General features: G+C 37.4%; 2 protein-coding genes across 6 annotated transcripts in view; both read left to right on the top strand.

The window, feature by feature from the left end:
• wu:fb16f03 (eukaryotic translation initiation factor 4 gamma 1) overlaps positions 1-3,251 on the top strand; it is a 75,826-nt gene extending 72,575 nt beyond the window's left edge. For all 5 annotated transcript variants that reach the window (XM_067451427.1, XM_067451428.1, XM_067451426.1 and 2 more), the window contains 3 exons: positions 686-767; positions 1,168-1,308; positions 2,513-3,251. In XM_067451427.1, coding sequence (XP_067307528.1) covers positions 686-767; positions 1,168-1,308; positions 2,513-2,694 — 405 coding nt within the window. In that variant the 3' untranslated portion in view covers positions 2,695-3,251. The remainder of the gene's footprint in view (positions 1-685; positions 768-1,167; positions 1,309-2,512) is intronic.
• A 9,829-nt stretch (positions 3,252-13,080) lies between these two features.
• Positions 13,081-15,790, top strand: part of alp3 (alkaline phosphatase 3) — a 37,613-nt gene continuing 34,903 nt past the window's right edge. Inside the window, exon 1 of the mRNA XM_067451895.1 lies at positions 13,081-13,147. Within this exon, the coding sequence (XP_067307996.1) occupies positions 13,081-13,147 (67 nt within the window). The remainder of the gene's footprint in view (positions 13,148-15,790) is intronic.

The following is a 15,790-nucleotide window of genomic DNA, read 5'->3' as shown; positions in this document are numbered from 1 at the left end:
GGGCCAATCACGTTGTGTATAGAGTCGGTGGGCTTTGCTTAACATTATGACGGCCGAGTTGCGTTTGTGTGCTTCTAGTAAACACAGAAACTGGCGAACGGCGGTCTTTCAAATCAGCTTTGACCGCGACTCTGGAAGACTTGGACTTAAGCTTTTCTCTGAGAAAAGAACAAAGAAACTGTTGCGCTCTTCCGAGAAACTGTTGCTCTCTTCCGAGAAACTGTTGCTCTCTTCCGAGAAACTGTTGCTCTCTTCCGAGGAACTTTTGTATTCTTCTGAAAAACTTTTGCGTTCCTCTTGAGAAACTTGCGCTCTTCTGAGGAACTTTTATGAGAAAGCACAAACCTTTGTTTATGCCAAGAAACTCATGATAAACTTTTGTGCTCTCCCGAGAAACTTCCAAGAAGTTTTTACAAGAGAACACAAACCTTTGTTTATGCCAAGAAACTCACAAAAGTTTCTCAAGGGAACACAAATTAATTTGCAAATGAAAACCAAAGCATTAAAATATTTTTTTTTTCCTCCTAGCTCATCATTTTTTTCCAATTCAATGTACTTTTAGAAGCGATACTTTACAGCGACAAATAATGCCACAACTCCATTAGAGAAGAATTGTAGCTGTTCTTTTCAGCTTTTGCAGCTGTGTTTGTCACCTCAGTGACCTTCGACCTGTCCCTCTGTGCAGGCCAATCTGGACGAGCAGCAAACAACATCCAACATGTTTGTCCGAGCGTTGATGACCGCAGTCTGCCAGTCTGCCATCATCTGTGAGTCACTTCCTTTTATTCTTCTTTCAAAACGACACATTTAAAACATGTTTAAAGGGATAGTTCACCCAAAATTGAAAATATCCCATGATTTACTCCCCCTCCAGGCATCCTAGGTGTCTATGACTTTCTTCTTTCAGACGAATACAGTCGGAGTTAAATTAAACACAAAGTCTTGGCTTTTCCAAGCTTTATAATCCCCTTTATTTTTGTGTGAACTATCCCTTTCGTTTACATATGAAGCTGAATAATTTACACATCAGGATTTGATTGTGAACGTTAATCTACAACATTTGCGTATGATTGTCACTTTTTGCCAACTATTTTTCTTTTATAATAATAATGTCACTGATAAATGTCACGTTGGCTTTAATTTTGTTTTCGTCCTATCATTGTCAAGGTGAGAATCCATATAAAGTAGACGCTAAAGAAATTACCCAGAGGGCCAAGCTGCTGCAGCGCTACATTAAAGATGAGCAGAAAGAGCTGCAGGCGCTGTACGCCTTACAGGGTCTGATGGTACAACTGGAGCAGCCGCCGAGTAAGTGTGTTCCTACATAAATAGTTACTGTAATTGTCCCTTGAAAAAGGTTGGTTGGTTGGTTGGTTGGTTGGTTGGTTGGTTAGTTGGTGGGTTGGTTAGTTGGTTGGTTGGTTAGTGGGTTAGTTGGTTAGCTAGTTGGTTGGTTAGTTAGTGGGTTAGTTAGTAAGTGGGTTAGTTGGTTGGTTAGCTAGTTGGTTGGTTGGTTAGTTAGTTAGTGGGTTAGTTAGTTAGTGGGTTAGTTAGTTAGTGGGTTAGTTGGTTGGTTGGTGGGTTAGTTAGTTAGTGGGTTGGTTGGTTGGTTGGTTGGTTGGTTGGTTGGTTGGTTGGTGGGTTAGTTAGTTAGTGGGTTGGTTGGTTGGTTGGTTGGTTGGTTGGTTGGTTGGTTGGTTGGTTGGTTAGTTAGTTAGTTAGTTAGTTACACACACACATATAGCTCTGAATTTTTTTTCCAGAGCTAGCTATATATATATATATATATATATATATATATATATATATATATATATATATATATATATATATATATATACACTTTTATAATAAGAATATCACTATTATATTAAAATAATATATATATTTTTTTTAATTAAAACAAAAAAAATGCAAACTAAGTTTATTTTAACTAGACAAAAGATTGCTTGTCATAAAACCGTTATTGGTGTCAATAAACCTATAATTGAACAGCTCCATTGTGGTCTCAGCCCCCTTGATAACGTGTATGTAAGTTAGCCGTGATACACAAGCTGCACGGTTAAGTCGTTTATCGAAACGAAAAGCTGCAATTTCAGCGTGTTAAAGCATCCAGATTTGTAGCCATGTTAATAACGTTTGTAAGAAACCAAACCATTTGTAAATCCGTCAAGATTTCAGCGAGATCAGAGTATTTATGTTCGTACCGATCACTCATCTTACATCAGGTTCCTCAGAGCCCGACAGAAAGCTTGCCTGTGACAAGATGGCCGCCGGTGATGACGATGGTGTTAACTGAGACTTCCTTACAGCACTTGCAGGCTATTGCCCTTGTTGGTTTAGTTGCTTCTATCGCTCTTCTCTTTTGTAAGTCGCTATGGATAAAAGCGTCTGCTAAATGATTAAATGTAACTTTATTTGGAGTAACTTACCCAACACTGGTGTGTTCATGTGCCAGATATCTGACGCTTCTCCTCGTTCATCAATGACCTCGGCCTCTTTCTCTCTGCAGATTTGCTGCGGATGTTCTTCGACGTGTTGTATGACGAGGACGTCATTAAAGAGGAAGGTTTTTACAGGTGGGAGTCCAGCAAAGATCCCGCCGAACAACAAGGCAAAGGCGTGGCCCTCAAATCCGTCACCGCCTTCTTCACCTGGCTGCGTGAAGCTGAGGACGAATCAGACAACAGCTAGGTCTTTGGCCACACCCACTACAGAGATGGATTGATGTGGAGAGAGGAAAAAAATTGATATATTTGGGGACGGGGGGAAACAAACTTTGGGGAGATTTTCGGAAAAATTTTTTAGTTTTGTCTTTTCGTTTGCGCAAGAAAAACTCCGTTGACCTGAAATAAAGTGATAAAGTATTAGAGGATGACAAGCCTTATCTGCTCGCCGCAGTTTTCGCCGTTAGAATCGCTACTTTCCCGTTTCTTGCTCCTGCTGCCATGGAGACGGACGTTGATGACATCACTTCATTGTTTCTTTATGATGTCACTCCCTGATGATGACAGACAGCTGCTCAGAGTTCTATTTTCCGTTTTGAATCCCTTTATATTTGTGATCTAGTTTCGCGTGGACCGGCTGATCGTGTGCGTGTGTGTTCCTGTAAGCGGAGGATTGGTTCGGGGGATTTTTTTCCCCCTCAATTTGGGATTTTGTTTAGTTCTAGTGGAGTGATTTGAGCTCTTTTTTTCTATGTTTTTTATGACAGAAAATCTAATTAAAAAATGCAAATTGCATCACCTGTTTCACAGAGCTGCGGTGTTCAGTTGTTTCGTTGCGGCTCTGTGCGATGAAACCTTGCTAGAAACATTAAACTTTGACCTTTTTGCTGCTGCTGCTGCTGCTGACGTGCGGTTCCCTGACACACTTAATGGAGAAATCATTCAAAAAGAAAAAAACCGAGGAGCGTGATGATGAGCAGTGTGCTCTTTGCACCTGTAGTGGACTTTACAAAATAAATCACTATTACGACTTGAAAATATATATAGAGATAAAGTGTTTAAGAGGAGAAAACTACAAAAAAAAAAAAAAAAAAAACACAGCTGGAGAATGAGAGTACGAATACTACATGCCTTTCAGCTCCTTGGAGTGGACATGCATTTCAGGAGCGCCTTGTAAATACATGTTTTCTTTTTGTTTTTGATGGTTTTTTTCCAATAATAAAAATGCTAACTTTAATGCCATGTATTAATTTTTGGCTTTTGTTTTCATTGTATTTAATTTTCTTTTCTTTTTGCGGTTTAACAATGCGGCTTGTACAATTATCCTCCTCTAGTTATTGATTATAGTTCAATGAAATTATGTACATATTTCTTCTTCTTTCTTTTTTTTTGCTCTTTTTTTTTTTGCTTTAAGTATTTAATTAAGAAAAATTAATGCCTCTTTTCACATTTGAAACTGGAAAAGATAATAAAGAACATTGCAATGGGGAAAAAAAATGTCTCGCCGGCTTTCTTGAAGTGCGTTTATCAAATTGTGAATGTGTTCGGAAAAATATCTGCATTGAAGACGAATCTCGTGGATTATTTTCTGAGTTTCGCTCATGCCTCAGTTGTGTCTTAACCCTTTGTGCATTCATTTAAAAAAGTTACACATAGGTTCAAAGAGGACAAAAATGACCATGTCGAAAAAATCTCATAAAAAAATATAAATAATCTTGGGAGCACAGACTTCAGTTTGGTGTCGTTTTAAAGAAGACCCTTGGCAGATTATTGTTGAAGTCAAAAAAGTTTAAAAAGTGAAACCAAAAAAAAAAGTTATAGAAGTTTATGTTTATGAAAATGATTTATGAATAATATTTTATAAAACAATGTATATATTTTTAAAAACATGTTGAGCTCTAAAACTAGAAAATCAAAGCCATGAATCTTAAAAAGCTGTTTCAATTTTGAGGTTGATATCTTAAAAAATGAGCTCTCAGTAAGATTGTTTGGGCGCAGTGCCAACTTTTCCCCATTAGATGCCAGCCAAACTCCTCTGGTGCACAGCGGCTGGATTTGTGATTTGCAGTTGGGTTTTTCTCTCTGATATATTACAAGCACGTATGGAAGCCCGTTTCCGCCATAGTTGAGTAAAAAAAATATGATTCTTTAAGTCGAAATAATGAGAAACTTCCTTGAAATATTGACTTAACATCTCGAAATATTGAGAAACATTCTCAAAATATTGACTTAGTTTCTCATTATTTCGAGATTGTAAGTCAATATTTCGAGAAAGTTTCTCATTATTTCGAGATGCTAAGAACCTTTCTCATAATAATGACATATTTTCTCGTAATTATGACTTAATACCAGTGTTGCCACAGTTACTTTGAAAAAGTAATCTGATTACTGATTACTGATTACTCCTTTAAAAAGTAACTTAGTTACTTTACAGATTACTTGATTTTAAAAGTAACTAAGTTAGATTACAAGTTACTTTATAAGTTACATTCAGCAGTTGCCGACAACACCCCTGCCGCCTAAAAATATAAATGACAACCGTTTTTGGCAACACACTTTATTGCATTTATGCCTGAGCCTGACGGCCCCGACTTTTTTACGCCCCTTTTTTTTAGGCGTCTCCTTCGTTTTATATTTATTTTAATAATTAAAATGAACAATGAGATGTGCTGGTGGAAACAACATGAGACCATGATAGCTTGCGCCACTGTCAAGATATGGCTCGCGCAGGGTTAAAGAGTCCGTCTCTTCAGTGCAGCTGCTAGAGTTATGGCCTTTTTACTACTGGTTCCTTCATTCATTTTCTCTGACCAGGTATCTATCTGATTGCGAAATGACCAGGAGTAGGCCTAAATGCCTTCCGAGAGTCTTTCGAGACGTATTTAATTCCGATCACTCAAACAAACCAATTCAGAAGGTGCATGAAAGCATTTCAAACTAAACCGGACAAATGTAAATATATCTGGTTGTTTAAACCACATGTGTAAATTTTACTCCTGGCAAATAATTAAAAAATAAATGTGTGAGAGCTTGTTTTGTTGTAGTCAGATAGATATGACGGTGCTACTGCAACATCGCTGCAAATGAGTAAAGCAAGCCAACGCATATGGCCGTAAATGAAACTTTAAAATAAGTCACACAAAACACAATCATCTTCAGTATAAATTAATGAGACTAATGATCTTACCAGTGCTTAGGTCACTCTCTCTCTCATATTGCGATCTTTGAATTTGAAATGAGCTGCTGAATAAAATGCTGGAATCTTTTGCTTTGATGTGAACTCCGTTAAATGAGCATAGGCTATACCGCGGGAATTGAAGATCGGATTTATATTAATTTTGCTGAAGTGTAAGGTAGGCTATAAGACAACCTGCATGTACTTTCTATTTTTTTTTTTTTTTTTTTAGATTGTGTAGCCCGTTTCGTTTTTTTGAGCGCAGTTGTGAGCAGTAGGCTAATCTATCAGCTGCCTCAGCTCGTCAAACATTTCTTTGTGGTGGTATAATAACTAGCCTACTTTGTTTTTGATGTCAAAGTAGTTATATTTCGTTTCGTTTATTTTTTAAGTTCATTTAGAAAAATGTTTGGAGCAATTTTTGTTTGTTAAATTAAAGTTTTAATTTTTTTATGTGACGACCCAGTGAGTTAACCGCATGTTTAATAGCCTAGTCTCTCAAACCAACTCTTGAATTGTCTTGCCTATATAAACTTTAATTTAACAAACAAAAAAATGCTCTGAACATTTTTCTTAATTAGGTTTATAAAGAAACGAAACGAAAAATAACTACTTTGACATTAAAAACAGAACTGAATTATGTTAATGGCTGCAACAAAAATATAAAATAAATTAAAAACACGGGCTCCAGCCGGACTCGGGCTGAGAATTTTGATAAGCTGTCGGTTTTTACTAAGGAAAATGACTAAAATAGTAACTCACAGTGACTTGGATAAGTAACTTTAATCTGATTACTGGTTTGGAAATAGTAACGCGTTAGATTACTCGTTACTGGAAAAAAGTAGTCAGATTAGAGTAACGCGTTACTATGTAACGCGTTACTGGCATCACTGCTTAATACACACATGGACAATTTGCACATTGGCACAGTTTGGCGCAGCAACTCCCATCAAGCGAGGCGGGCAGCATAGGCTGTGCTATCTTATTTATTTTTGTTCTATTAGCTTACTGTTGGATGAAAACTGCTGCCCGATCACAACCTCATATTTCTGTTGCAACTTTTCGGCAGCAGAACCCTGTCCCTGTCGTTTACCAACCCGATCACATCTAAATGCGTAAATACGAGTGTGCAATGTCGTGGAATGTATACACCAAACTCATTTTGGCATGCATATGCTATAGGCCTACGCTGTTTTTTGCACTGTTTTTCGTGTGCATATGATACACACTTTATGGCGTGTATATGATGCGCTCTTGGGTAGGATTAGGCTGATGGGGTGGGTGGTTCGTCCATATAATATGCCATAAAGTGCGTATCATATGCACACGAAAAACTGTGTGTGTGTGTGTCCAGAGGTTTGAAGTTGTTCAATGGATGTTGCCACCTCGCATCCACCTCTGCTCTGTTCTTTCTGCACCAAAGCTCGTTCTTGTTTAAAATCCTCTCAAGAGTGCGTTTGCTCAGAGATAGGCTATTCAATGCAAATCAGATAATAAGATAATAAGGAAATAATTGAATCATTAGTAGCTAAAACCACAGTTAAAATACTACAATTCACCCTTTTTCGGGTTGCGGCAGATCATTGAGCAGCATGTTATAGTTTTGATTTAGTAAATCCTTATTTAGTTTATGACAGTTTCTCATTATTCCGAGATGCTAAGTCAATATTTCGAGAAAGTTTCTCATTATTTCGACTACAAGAATCATATTTTTTTTTACTTAACTGTGGCAGAAACGGGCTTCCATAAGCACGCACCTGCACACCTACACACAATTTTTTATTACATACATACACACACACACACACACACCACACTCTGACATCCATACCAACACACCCACACAGTTATGGCTGCATGATTTATCAAAATAGCTTTATAATATGCATAAACAAAAAACAGGAATAAAGTAAGTATTTGCTTTATACGCCAAACCTGAAAAAATGGCACCATCTTGTAAAATTTTTTAAACGATTTAATTTTGAAGCCTTGGCAACAGAATAAAAGCCTTTTAACAAAGATTGCATAATTTTATAGTTAAATGGCAACGGGATTAAAAATAGCAGTTTTAATGGGTTTCAATGTGGACATTTTTGTCCTTAAGGCCCTAAGTGTGAGTATTTTGTGTACTTAGTGCAAAATAGTTTTTTTTAAAGGAAATGGTGGTTAAATATTAAAATTCAAATAAAAATACACACCTGTGGCAAATTGTATGCAGTTAGAATTACCACAGGCAAAGTTATCAAAAAAACAAAACTGAAACGGTCAAAAATGTCCATAAGGACACACAATATTCATCAATAATCAGCTCGGTTTCTGTCTGTAAATGTCAGTTTGAGAAGATGTGCTCTTTCAGTGGGGTTCTAAATGGAACTCTAGGGTTCGTGTTAAACAACTCTTTACGCCAGAAAGGTTCTGAATAGAACCTCTAGGGTTCTTGACTCCATTTTAAATGGTAAAAAGGTTCTATATAAGGAGAGATGTTGGTTACGCTTTATTTTACAGTCCTGTTATGCATGTACTTGCAATAACTGGGATATAACTAGGTACTGAACCTAACCTTAACCCATGTGTTTTCCAGAGGTGGAAAGTAACGAATTACATTTACTCGCGCTACTGTAATTGAGTCGTTTTTCTGTGTAGCTACTTCTACTTTAAGTCGTTTTAAAAATCTGTACTTTTACTTAAGTTCATTTTGATTAAAGTATTGTACTTTGCTACATTTTAAACCTCATCCGTTACTGAGTAAAAATAAATCATTAATGCAAAGAGGGAAGGGGGAAAAAACGCGACCCGGAAACGACTATATTGAATAGAGGACGCAGGGCGCGGGAGAGAACAAGCGCGAAAATATCAGATGGAGACGAACAAGACAGACGTCAGTGACGCAGACCCAGGTCAAAGCAAAACGCCGTCGTTAACCCCTGCTAGTATGTACGGAAGAGGATTAGGGCCAAGAAAAAAAAGGGGAAAAAAAGCATCTCGAGATTAAAGTCATTATAATGCGGGATTAAACTCGTTAAATTTCGAGAGAAAAAGTCGATACACAATCTCGAGAATAAACTCATTATATATCGAGAATAAAGTCGTTCTGTTTCGAGAAAAAAAGTTGAAATAAAATCTTGAGAATAGCGCATTCGATCAGTGTTCATTGCATAGCATACTGATAGAGGACATTAATATATATTTTGTCATAATTAGCTAAAGTTGATAGTATTTCTTTGTTACTGAAAGAAAGTCTGAAATATAGCTTGACTAAATGATCTAACTCTGCCGTGTCCTCTATCAGTATGCTATGCTATGAACACTGATCGAATGCGTTATTCTCAAGATTTTATTTCGACTTTTTTTCTCGAAATATAACGAGTTTTTTCTCGAAACAATATACTCATTAAATCTCGAGAATAAACTCATTAAATATTGAGAATAAAGTCGTTCTGTTTCGAGAAAAAACTCGTTATATTTCGAGAAAAAAAGTCGAGATACAATCCCGTTTAATCCCTCGAGTTTAATCCCGCATTATAATGACTTTAATCTCGAGATGCTTTTTTTTTTTTTTTTTTTTTTTTGCTTGGCCCTAATCCTCTTCCGTAAGTACGGAAATACTTTGGATATAGAAAAAAAATAACGTGTTGTCCTGTAGGATATCAAATTTGCACAAAATGTGGATGCAAATGAAGAAACACATAGAACATGTTCGGGCACACATCCCTCTGTGGAGATAAAGGTATGTTTATAACTTAGGCCGATAGATTTCTGTGACGCAGAGGGAATCCTGGTATCCAGTCATGAACATTAACTTTACATTATAACGCAGAATTCACGTAATGCACGCTAACTGGTGGATGAACGAATAACTCGAAAGTAGAGCTGTAGGCCTTAGAAATAAATCAAATCGCGACATGGTCTGGGTAATTAAAGCACCAAACTGAATATATGATCTGCTTGTTCTGTCTCTGTGAATGCTCTGCTCCGTCTAATACAGGATTAACGAATTAATGATAAAAAGAAGTTAATCTAATTCATAATGATTTATTGAATTTAGTTTATTAGACGTTTTATTGAAATTTTAATAAAATTTAATAAAATTTAATTTAATAAATTTAATAAAAAAATTTAATAAAATTAAGTTTGTTATAATAAAGCATTTGTTCAACCCCCAAAAAAAAGACCAATCATCTTCATTCATTTAACATCATTTTAACTACTGATAATAACCATAATATGTACAATAATTGTTTAATACCGTGATGTTTTCTGAGATAGTTGTCATATCGTGAAAATTTCATTCTATCAAAACCCTACAGGGAAGAGTTTAAAAAAAAGTAACTAAGTAACTTTTACTCTGAGTACATTTTAAATGAGTTACTTTTACTTGAGTACATTTTTAAACCAGTAATTTTACTTGTACTTAAGTAAAATTTCATTGAAACAGTACTTTTGAGTAGAATATTTTGTTACTCTTTCCACCGCTGGAGTTTTCCTTATATTTCCAGTTCCTTCTTGTGTAAGTACATGTACTGTAAAATAAACTGTAACTGAAATGTCTTAAAGGTAGACTATGTAACTTTTTTCAAATGAACTATTTAAGCGAGTCAGTGCATCATCAATGTGTGTTACCCTGATTCACTTTGGTAAGCCTGTTATAAGTGTTTATATTTTAGACAGGTTGGTTTTGGCGGGAAATTGTGAGCATGCATTGCCGGTCAAACATTTGGGCACATTACTATTTTTATTGTTTTTAAGTCTCTTATGCTCATCAAGCCTGCAGTTATAAAAGCAGTAATATTATGAAATATTTTTATGATTTAAAATGATGGTTTTCTAAGTGAATCTATAGTAAAGTGTGATTTATTTCTGTGATCGAAGCTGAATTTATCATCATTACTCCAGTCTTCAGTGTCACAGGAGTAAAATACACAGGGCAAAATATTTGGATAAAAATATAGAATACAATATATGTATGTAAAGGCATGTTATAATGCAAGGAAATGTGAATAAGAGGTATAGATAGTGTTGTGTATTGCACGTTTATTGCGGGCATTTAATGGTTTGTGAGGTAAAAGGCCTGAGGAACGAAACTGTTCTGGGGTCAGTTGTTCAGAAGTAATCTGATTTTGGCTGTCAGACAGGATCTAATCTTGGAAATGGGTTCTTCAGAGGAAACACCAATCCAAAATCCAATCTTGGTTTTGCTCTGGATCAAATCATCAGTGGTGTTTTTTTAGTAAGCTTGGGATACCTTTGATCCAAAAGATCAGGATTAAACTGATCCCAGCAGGAGGGTGGATTTCAGGAACAACAAAGGAATAAAACTTGCCAAAGAATACATTTGTATCATGTAACATACACACATTTTCTGTTCTTTTCTTGATTAGTTTAATTGTTAAATAAGAAATCAGAAGTTGACATTAGCCTACGCCTTTCGGTAGCCTACTGTAAAGTTAAAAAAAGAGATTTTGGCACCATAAATTAATCCCCAAACAGCTGTAAATATCAAACAGAAAATATATTAAGTGTTCATATCACTGTTTGTAAACTACATTGGCTCGGTCATAAGAGATGAACCAGTCAAACGTTCTTTGAGAGCGAACGCAAAGTTTCTTGAGTGAACGCTACACAAAAACTTCTGAAAGAACACAAAATCGCTGAAACGTTTCCATCACATGTCCCTTTAGGGGCTCCGTAGAGCACTACTAATCCAGACGTGGTCATCTGAAAAAGTGTGTATCTGGATCAGGGTGATCCAATCCAATATTGCTTTGAAAAACCGGCACAAAAGCAAAGAATGATGACCTGATCCTGGATAGCAAGATGTGGGATTCCCAAATCCAGATCATTCTGATCCAGATTCTACTTTTTAAACTACTGGCCCTTACAGGATTAGTTCACTTCAAAATGAAAATGTCCTGATGATTTCCTCACCCCCATCTCATCCAAGATGTCTTGAAGGTCCAAATCAGTGCAGTTTCAGAGGAAGAGCTTCAGACGCTCTGAGCGATCCCAGACGAGGAATAGGGCAAACCATCAGACATTTACAGGTGCTGGTCATATAATTAGAATATCATCAAAAAGTTGATTTATTTCACTAATTCCATTCAAAAAAATGAAACTAATTAGTTTAAAACACCTGCTAAGGCCTTTAAATGGTCTCTCAGTCTAGTTCTGTAGGTGACACAATCATGAGGAAGACTGCTGACTTGACAGCTGTCCAAAAGACGACCAATGACGCCTTGCACAACGAGGGCAAGACACAAAAGGTCATAGTTCACAGAGCTGTGTCCAAGCACATTAATAAAGAGGCGAAGGGAAGGAAAAGATGTGGTAGAAAAAAGTGTACAAGCAATAGGGGTAATAGCACCCTGCAGACGATTGTGAAACAAAACCCATTCAAAAATTTGGGGGAGATTCACGAAGAATGGACTGCAGCTGGAGTCAGCGCTTCAAGAACCACTGCGCACAGACATATGCAAGACATGGGTTTGAGCTGCAATAACTTTTTATACACAATGTACCTTTAAACGATTGCATAATACTTTCATGTTTAACAGGTTATTTCCATTTTTCTAGTGATAAAGTATATTTACGAGTTGTTTAATTCATAAATTGTAACAATTTAAATGTAATCTGAACTCAATTACATAATTAAAAATAAATCCACGAGCCTAAACCTCTAAAGGTATGAAGTGCCAGACAGAAGCTTTAAAGATCAAGAGTGTGGTTTCCATCCTAAGGAGCATTGAAAATATTCATGTATATGTTTTTGATCTTTAAAGACTGTCTTTGAGGAAGTGTAGCACTATTTCTTGTTTTATAAAGGCTGAGGGTTGATACACGTGTGTGTGTGTGTGTGTGTGTGTGAGATGGGTAGGTTTAGGGGCATGGTAGTGTAAGGGGATAGAAAATACGGTTTGTACAGTATAAAAACCATTACGCCTATGGAATGTCCCCACATTTCACAAAAACTGTGTGTGTGTGTGTGTGTGTGTGTGTGAGTGAGTGAGTGAGTGAGATGGGTAGGTTTAGGGGTAGGGGCAGTGTAAGGGGATAGAAAATACGGTTTGTACAGTATAAAAACCATTACGCCTGTGGAATGTCCCCACATTTCAGAAAAACAAACGTGTGTGTGTAATCTGCATTATATAAGTGAACCTCTTATCTGTCTGATGTTGGTTTTTATCTTCATTTATGGCTTTTGTTTCATAAATATCTTCATATCAGTCACTAATAATCAATCAGACCGTAAACGGTGAAGGGTTTTCTGGCACCGGTGATTTATTAATGCACTTTACATTTACAGTCACTCAACGTCTACAGGTTCTCTGCGTCCATGAACCTTCCCGTGATCTGATTGGTGGAGGCGGCATTTGCATCACAGGAGGGTCAGAGGTCGTTTGTCTGAACTTAATGAATGCAGTTTGTGTGCGTTTCCTGTGATTGTCCAGCTGCGGTCTCGTCATGTTTGGTGTCCGTGTGTCCGTCCTCTGTTTTCTGCTGACCCTGGCGTCCATGACCTCTGGATCAGGTATGATGCACGTATTCATCTTTTCATCTAGGGGTTTCTGGACATGTCTTCTGTACAGATTATGGCAGCGCCTTCATATGTTTTGAATACCAAAATCTTGAAGCAAGAATGCATTAAATTGTTAACAAAATGACATTTATGATGACGATTTTATTTCAAATAAATGCTGTTCTTTTTTGACTTTCTGTTCATCAAAGAATCCTGAAAAACTGTTTTCAACACTGACAATAATCATAAATGTGTGTTGATCTTCAGATCCTCATCTGAGAATGATTAGTGAAGGATCATGAAGACTGGAGTAATGATGATACATTCAGCTTTGATCACAGGAATAAATCACACTTTACTATAGATTCACACAGAGAACTGATGATTTACATTTATATGTCATCACTATTTTACTGTATTTTGGGTCAAATAGCCTTGGTGAGCAGTTTTTTTAAATATTTTATTACAGGTGTGACCGATTGGTAGTTTATGGCTTGCATTTTTTCAATACGTACCATAAAAATACATGTGGCACCATGAAGTACCTTAAAAATACCTAATCATGATCATTTAGTAACACCAAAGCACAAGAATATCACGATTGAAGGTTTTTTTTAATAGTTTTTGGTCTTATGTCATCATAATATTCAGAGACTGCGCATGCGAGAGAGAGAGAAACGAGCAGTTGTGTAACCATCTTCAGTTTTAGGTGCAGTGAGAAAGTGTGTGTGTGTGTGTGTGTGTGTGTTTGAGCACTTTTCATGTAAAGAGTGTGTGTAGGCTGGAGTTTTGAGCTGTTTTTCTAATCAATGCCCACGGCTCACTGCCTACAAAGTGAATTAGATCCACTCCAGTCCACACTGGTGAGGAGCCACTCCACATCAAAGTCATTGAGTCGCTCTGAAGGGTTCCTGCGCTTCTGTCTTCACACAGCTGCTGTCTTTGATTCACAGCGCTCGTTTCCCCACAAGACACATCTGAGGAGAAGAAAGTTTTTGTCCATTTGATCTCTCGCTGCTGTCCGGGGGAGATTATCGAGAAAAGGATCTTTCCTTCTGCATAAGAATAAAAACAAACCGCGGAACAAAGATGCGTATGTGATGTACTGTATGTGTGAATAAGTCTGTGGCTCAAGTGAGGACAAAATGAAGATCTGAAATCCATGTCCTTGTGGGGAAATGTTTTAGTACCCACCAAGAAAACGGATTATAGATCAAACTACATTATGTTTTTTTAATCTAAATTGAGTCAAAACACAGAAATGTGCGTGTGATGAATAGGGTTAGTGTAAAGGAAGAATATACAGGGAGTGCAGAATTATTAGGCAAGTTGTATTTTTGAGGATTAATTTTGTTATTGATCAACAACCATGTTCTCAATGAACACAAAAAACTCATTAATATCAAAGCTGAATATTTTTGGAAGTTTTAGTTTTTAGTTTGAGCTATTTTAGGGGGATATCTGTGTGTGCAGGTGACTATTACTGTGCATAATTATTAGGCAACTTAACAAAAAACTAATTTATACCCATTTCAATTATTTATTTTTACCAGTGGAACCAATATAACATCTCAACATTCACAAATATACATTTCTGACATTCAAAAACCAAACAAAAACAAATCAGTGACCAATATAGCCGCCTTTCTTTGCAAGGACACTCAAAAGCCTGCCATCCATGGATTCTGTCAGTGTTTTGATCTGTTCACCATCAACATTGCGTGCAGCAGCAACCACAGCCTCCCAGACACTGTTCAGAGAGGTGTACTGTTTTCCCTCCTTGTAAATCGCACATTTGATGATGGACCACAGGTTCTCAATGGGGTTCAGATCAGGTGAACAAGGAGGCCATATCATTAGATTTTCTTCTTTTATACCCTTTCTTGCCAGCCACGCTGTGGAGTACTTGGACGCGTGTGATGGAGCATTGTCCTGCATGAAGATCATGTTTTTCTTGAAGGATGCAGACTTCTTCCTGTACCACTGCTTGAAGAAGGTGTCTTCCAGAAACTGGCAGTAGGACTGGGAGTTGAGCTTGACTCCATCCTCAACCCGAAAAGGCCCCACAAGCTCATCTTTGATGATACCAGCCCAAACCAGTACTCCACCTCCACCTTGCTGGCGTCTGAGTCGGACTGGAGCTCTCTGCCCTTTACCAATCCAGCCACGGGCCCATCCAGACTCACTCTCATTTCATCAGTCCATAAAACCTTAGAAAAATCAGTCTTGAGATATTTCTTGGCCCAGTCTTGACGTCTCAGCTTGTGTGTCTTGTTCAGTGGTGGTCGACTTTCTGCCTTTCTTACCTTGGCCATGTCTCTGAGTATTGCACACCTTGTGCTTTTGGGCACTCCAGTGATGTTGCAGCTCTGAAATATGGCCAAACTGGTGGCAAGTGGCATCTTGGCAGCTGCACGCTTGACTTTTCTCAGTTCACGGGCAGTTATTTTGCGCCTTGGTTTTTCCACACGCTTCTTGCGACCCTGTTGACTATTTTGAATGAAACGCTTGATTGTTCGATGATCACGCTTCAGAAGCTTGGCTATTTTAAGACTGCTGCATCCCTCTGCAATATATTGTAAGGCCGCCCAAATCGTCCCAATGGAGGCCAACGATCGGCGGGTGAAGGTCGCTGCGCGTTCGTCTTTTCAGCGG

This window comes from Pseudorasbora parva, chromosome 8, assembly GCF_024679245.1.
Source record: "Pseudorasbora parva isolate DD20220531a chromosome 8, ASM2467924v1, whole genome shotgun sequence".
Taxonomy (NCBI): Eukaryota; Metazoa; Chordata; class Actinopteri; order Cypriniformes; family Gobionidae; genus Pseudorasbora; species Pseudorasbora parva.
Note: the sequence above shows the minus strand (reverse complement) of the source record. Positions and strands in the feature narration are given on the sequence as shown.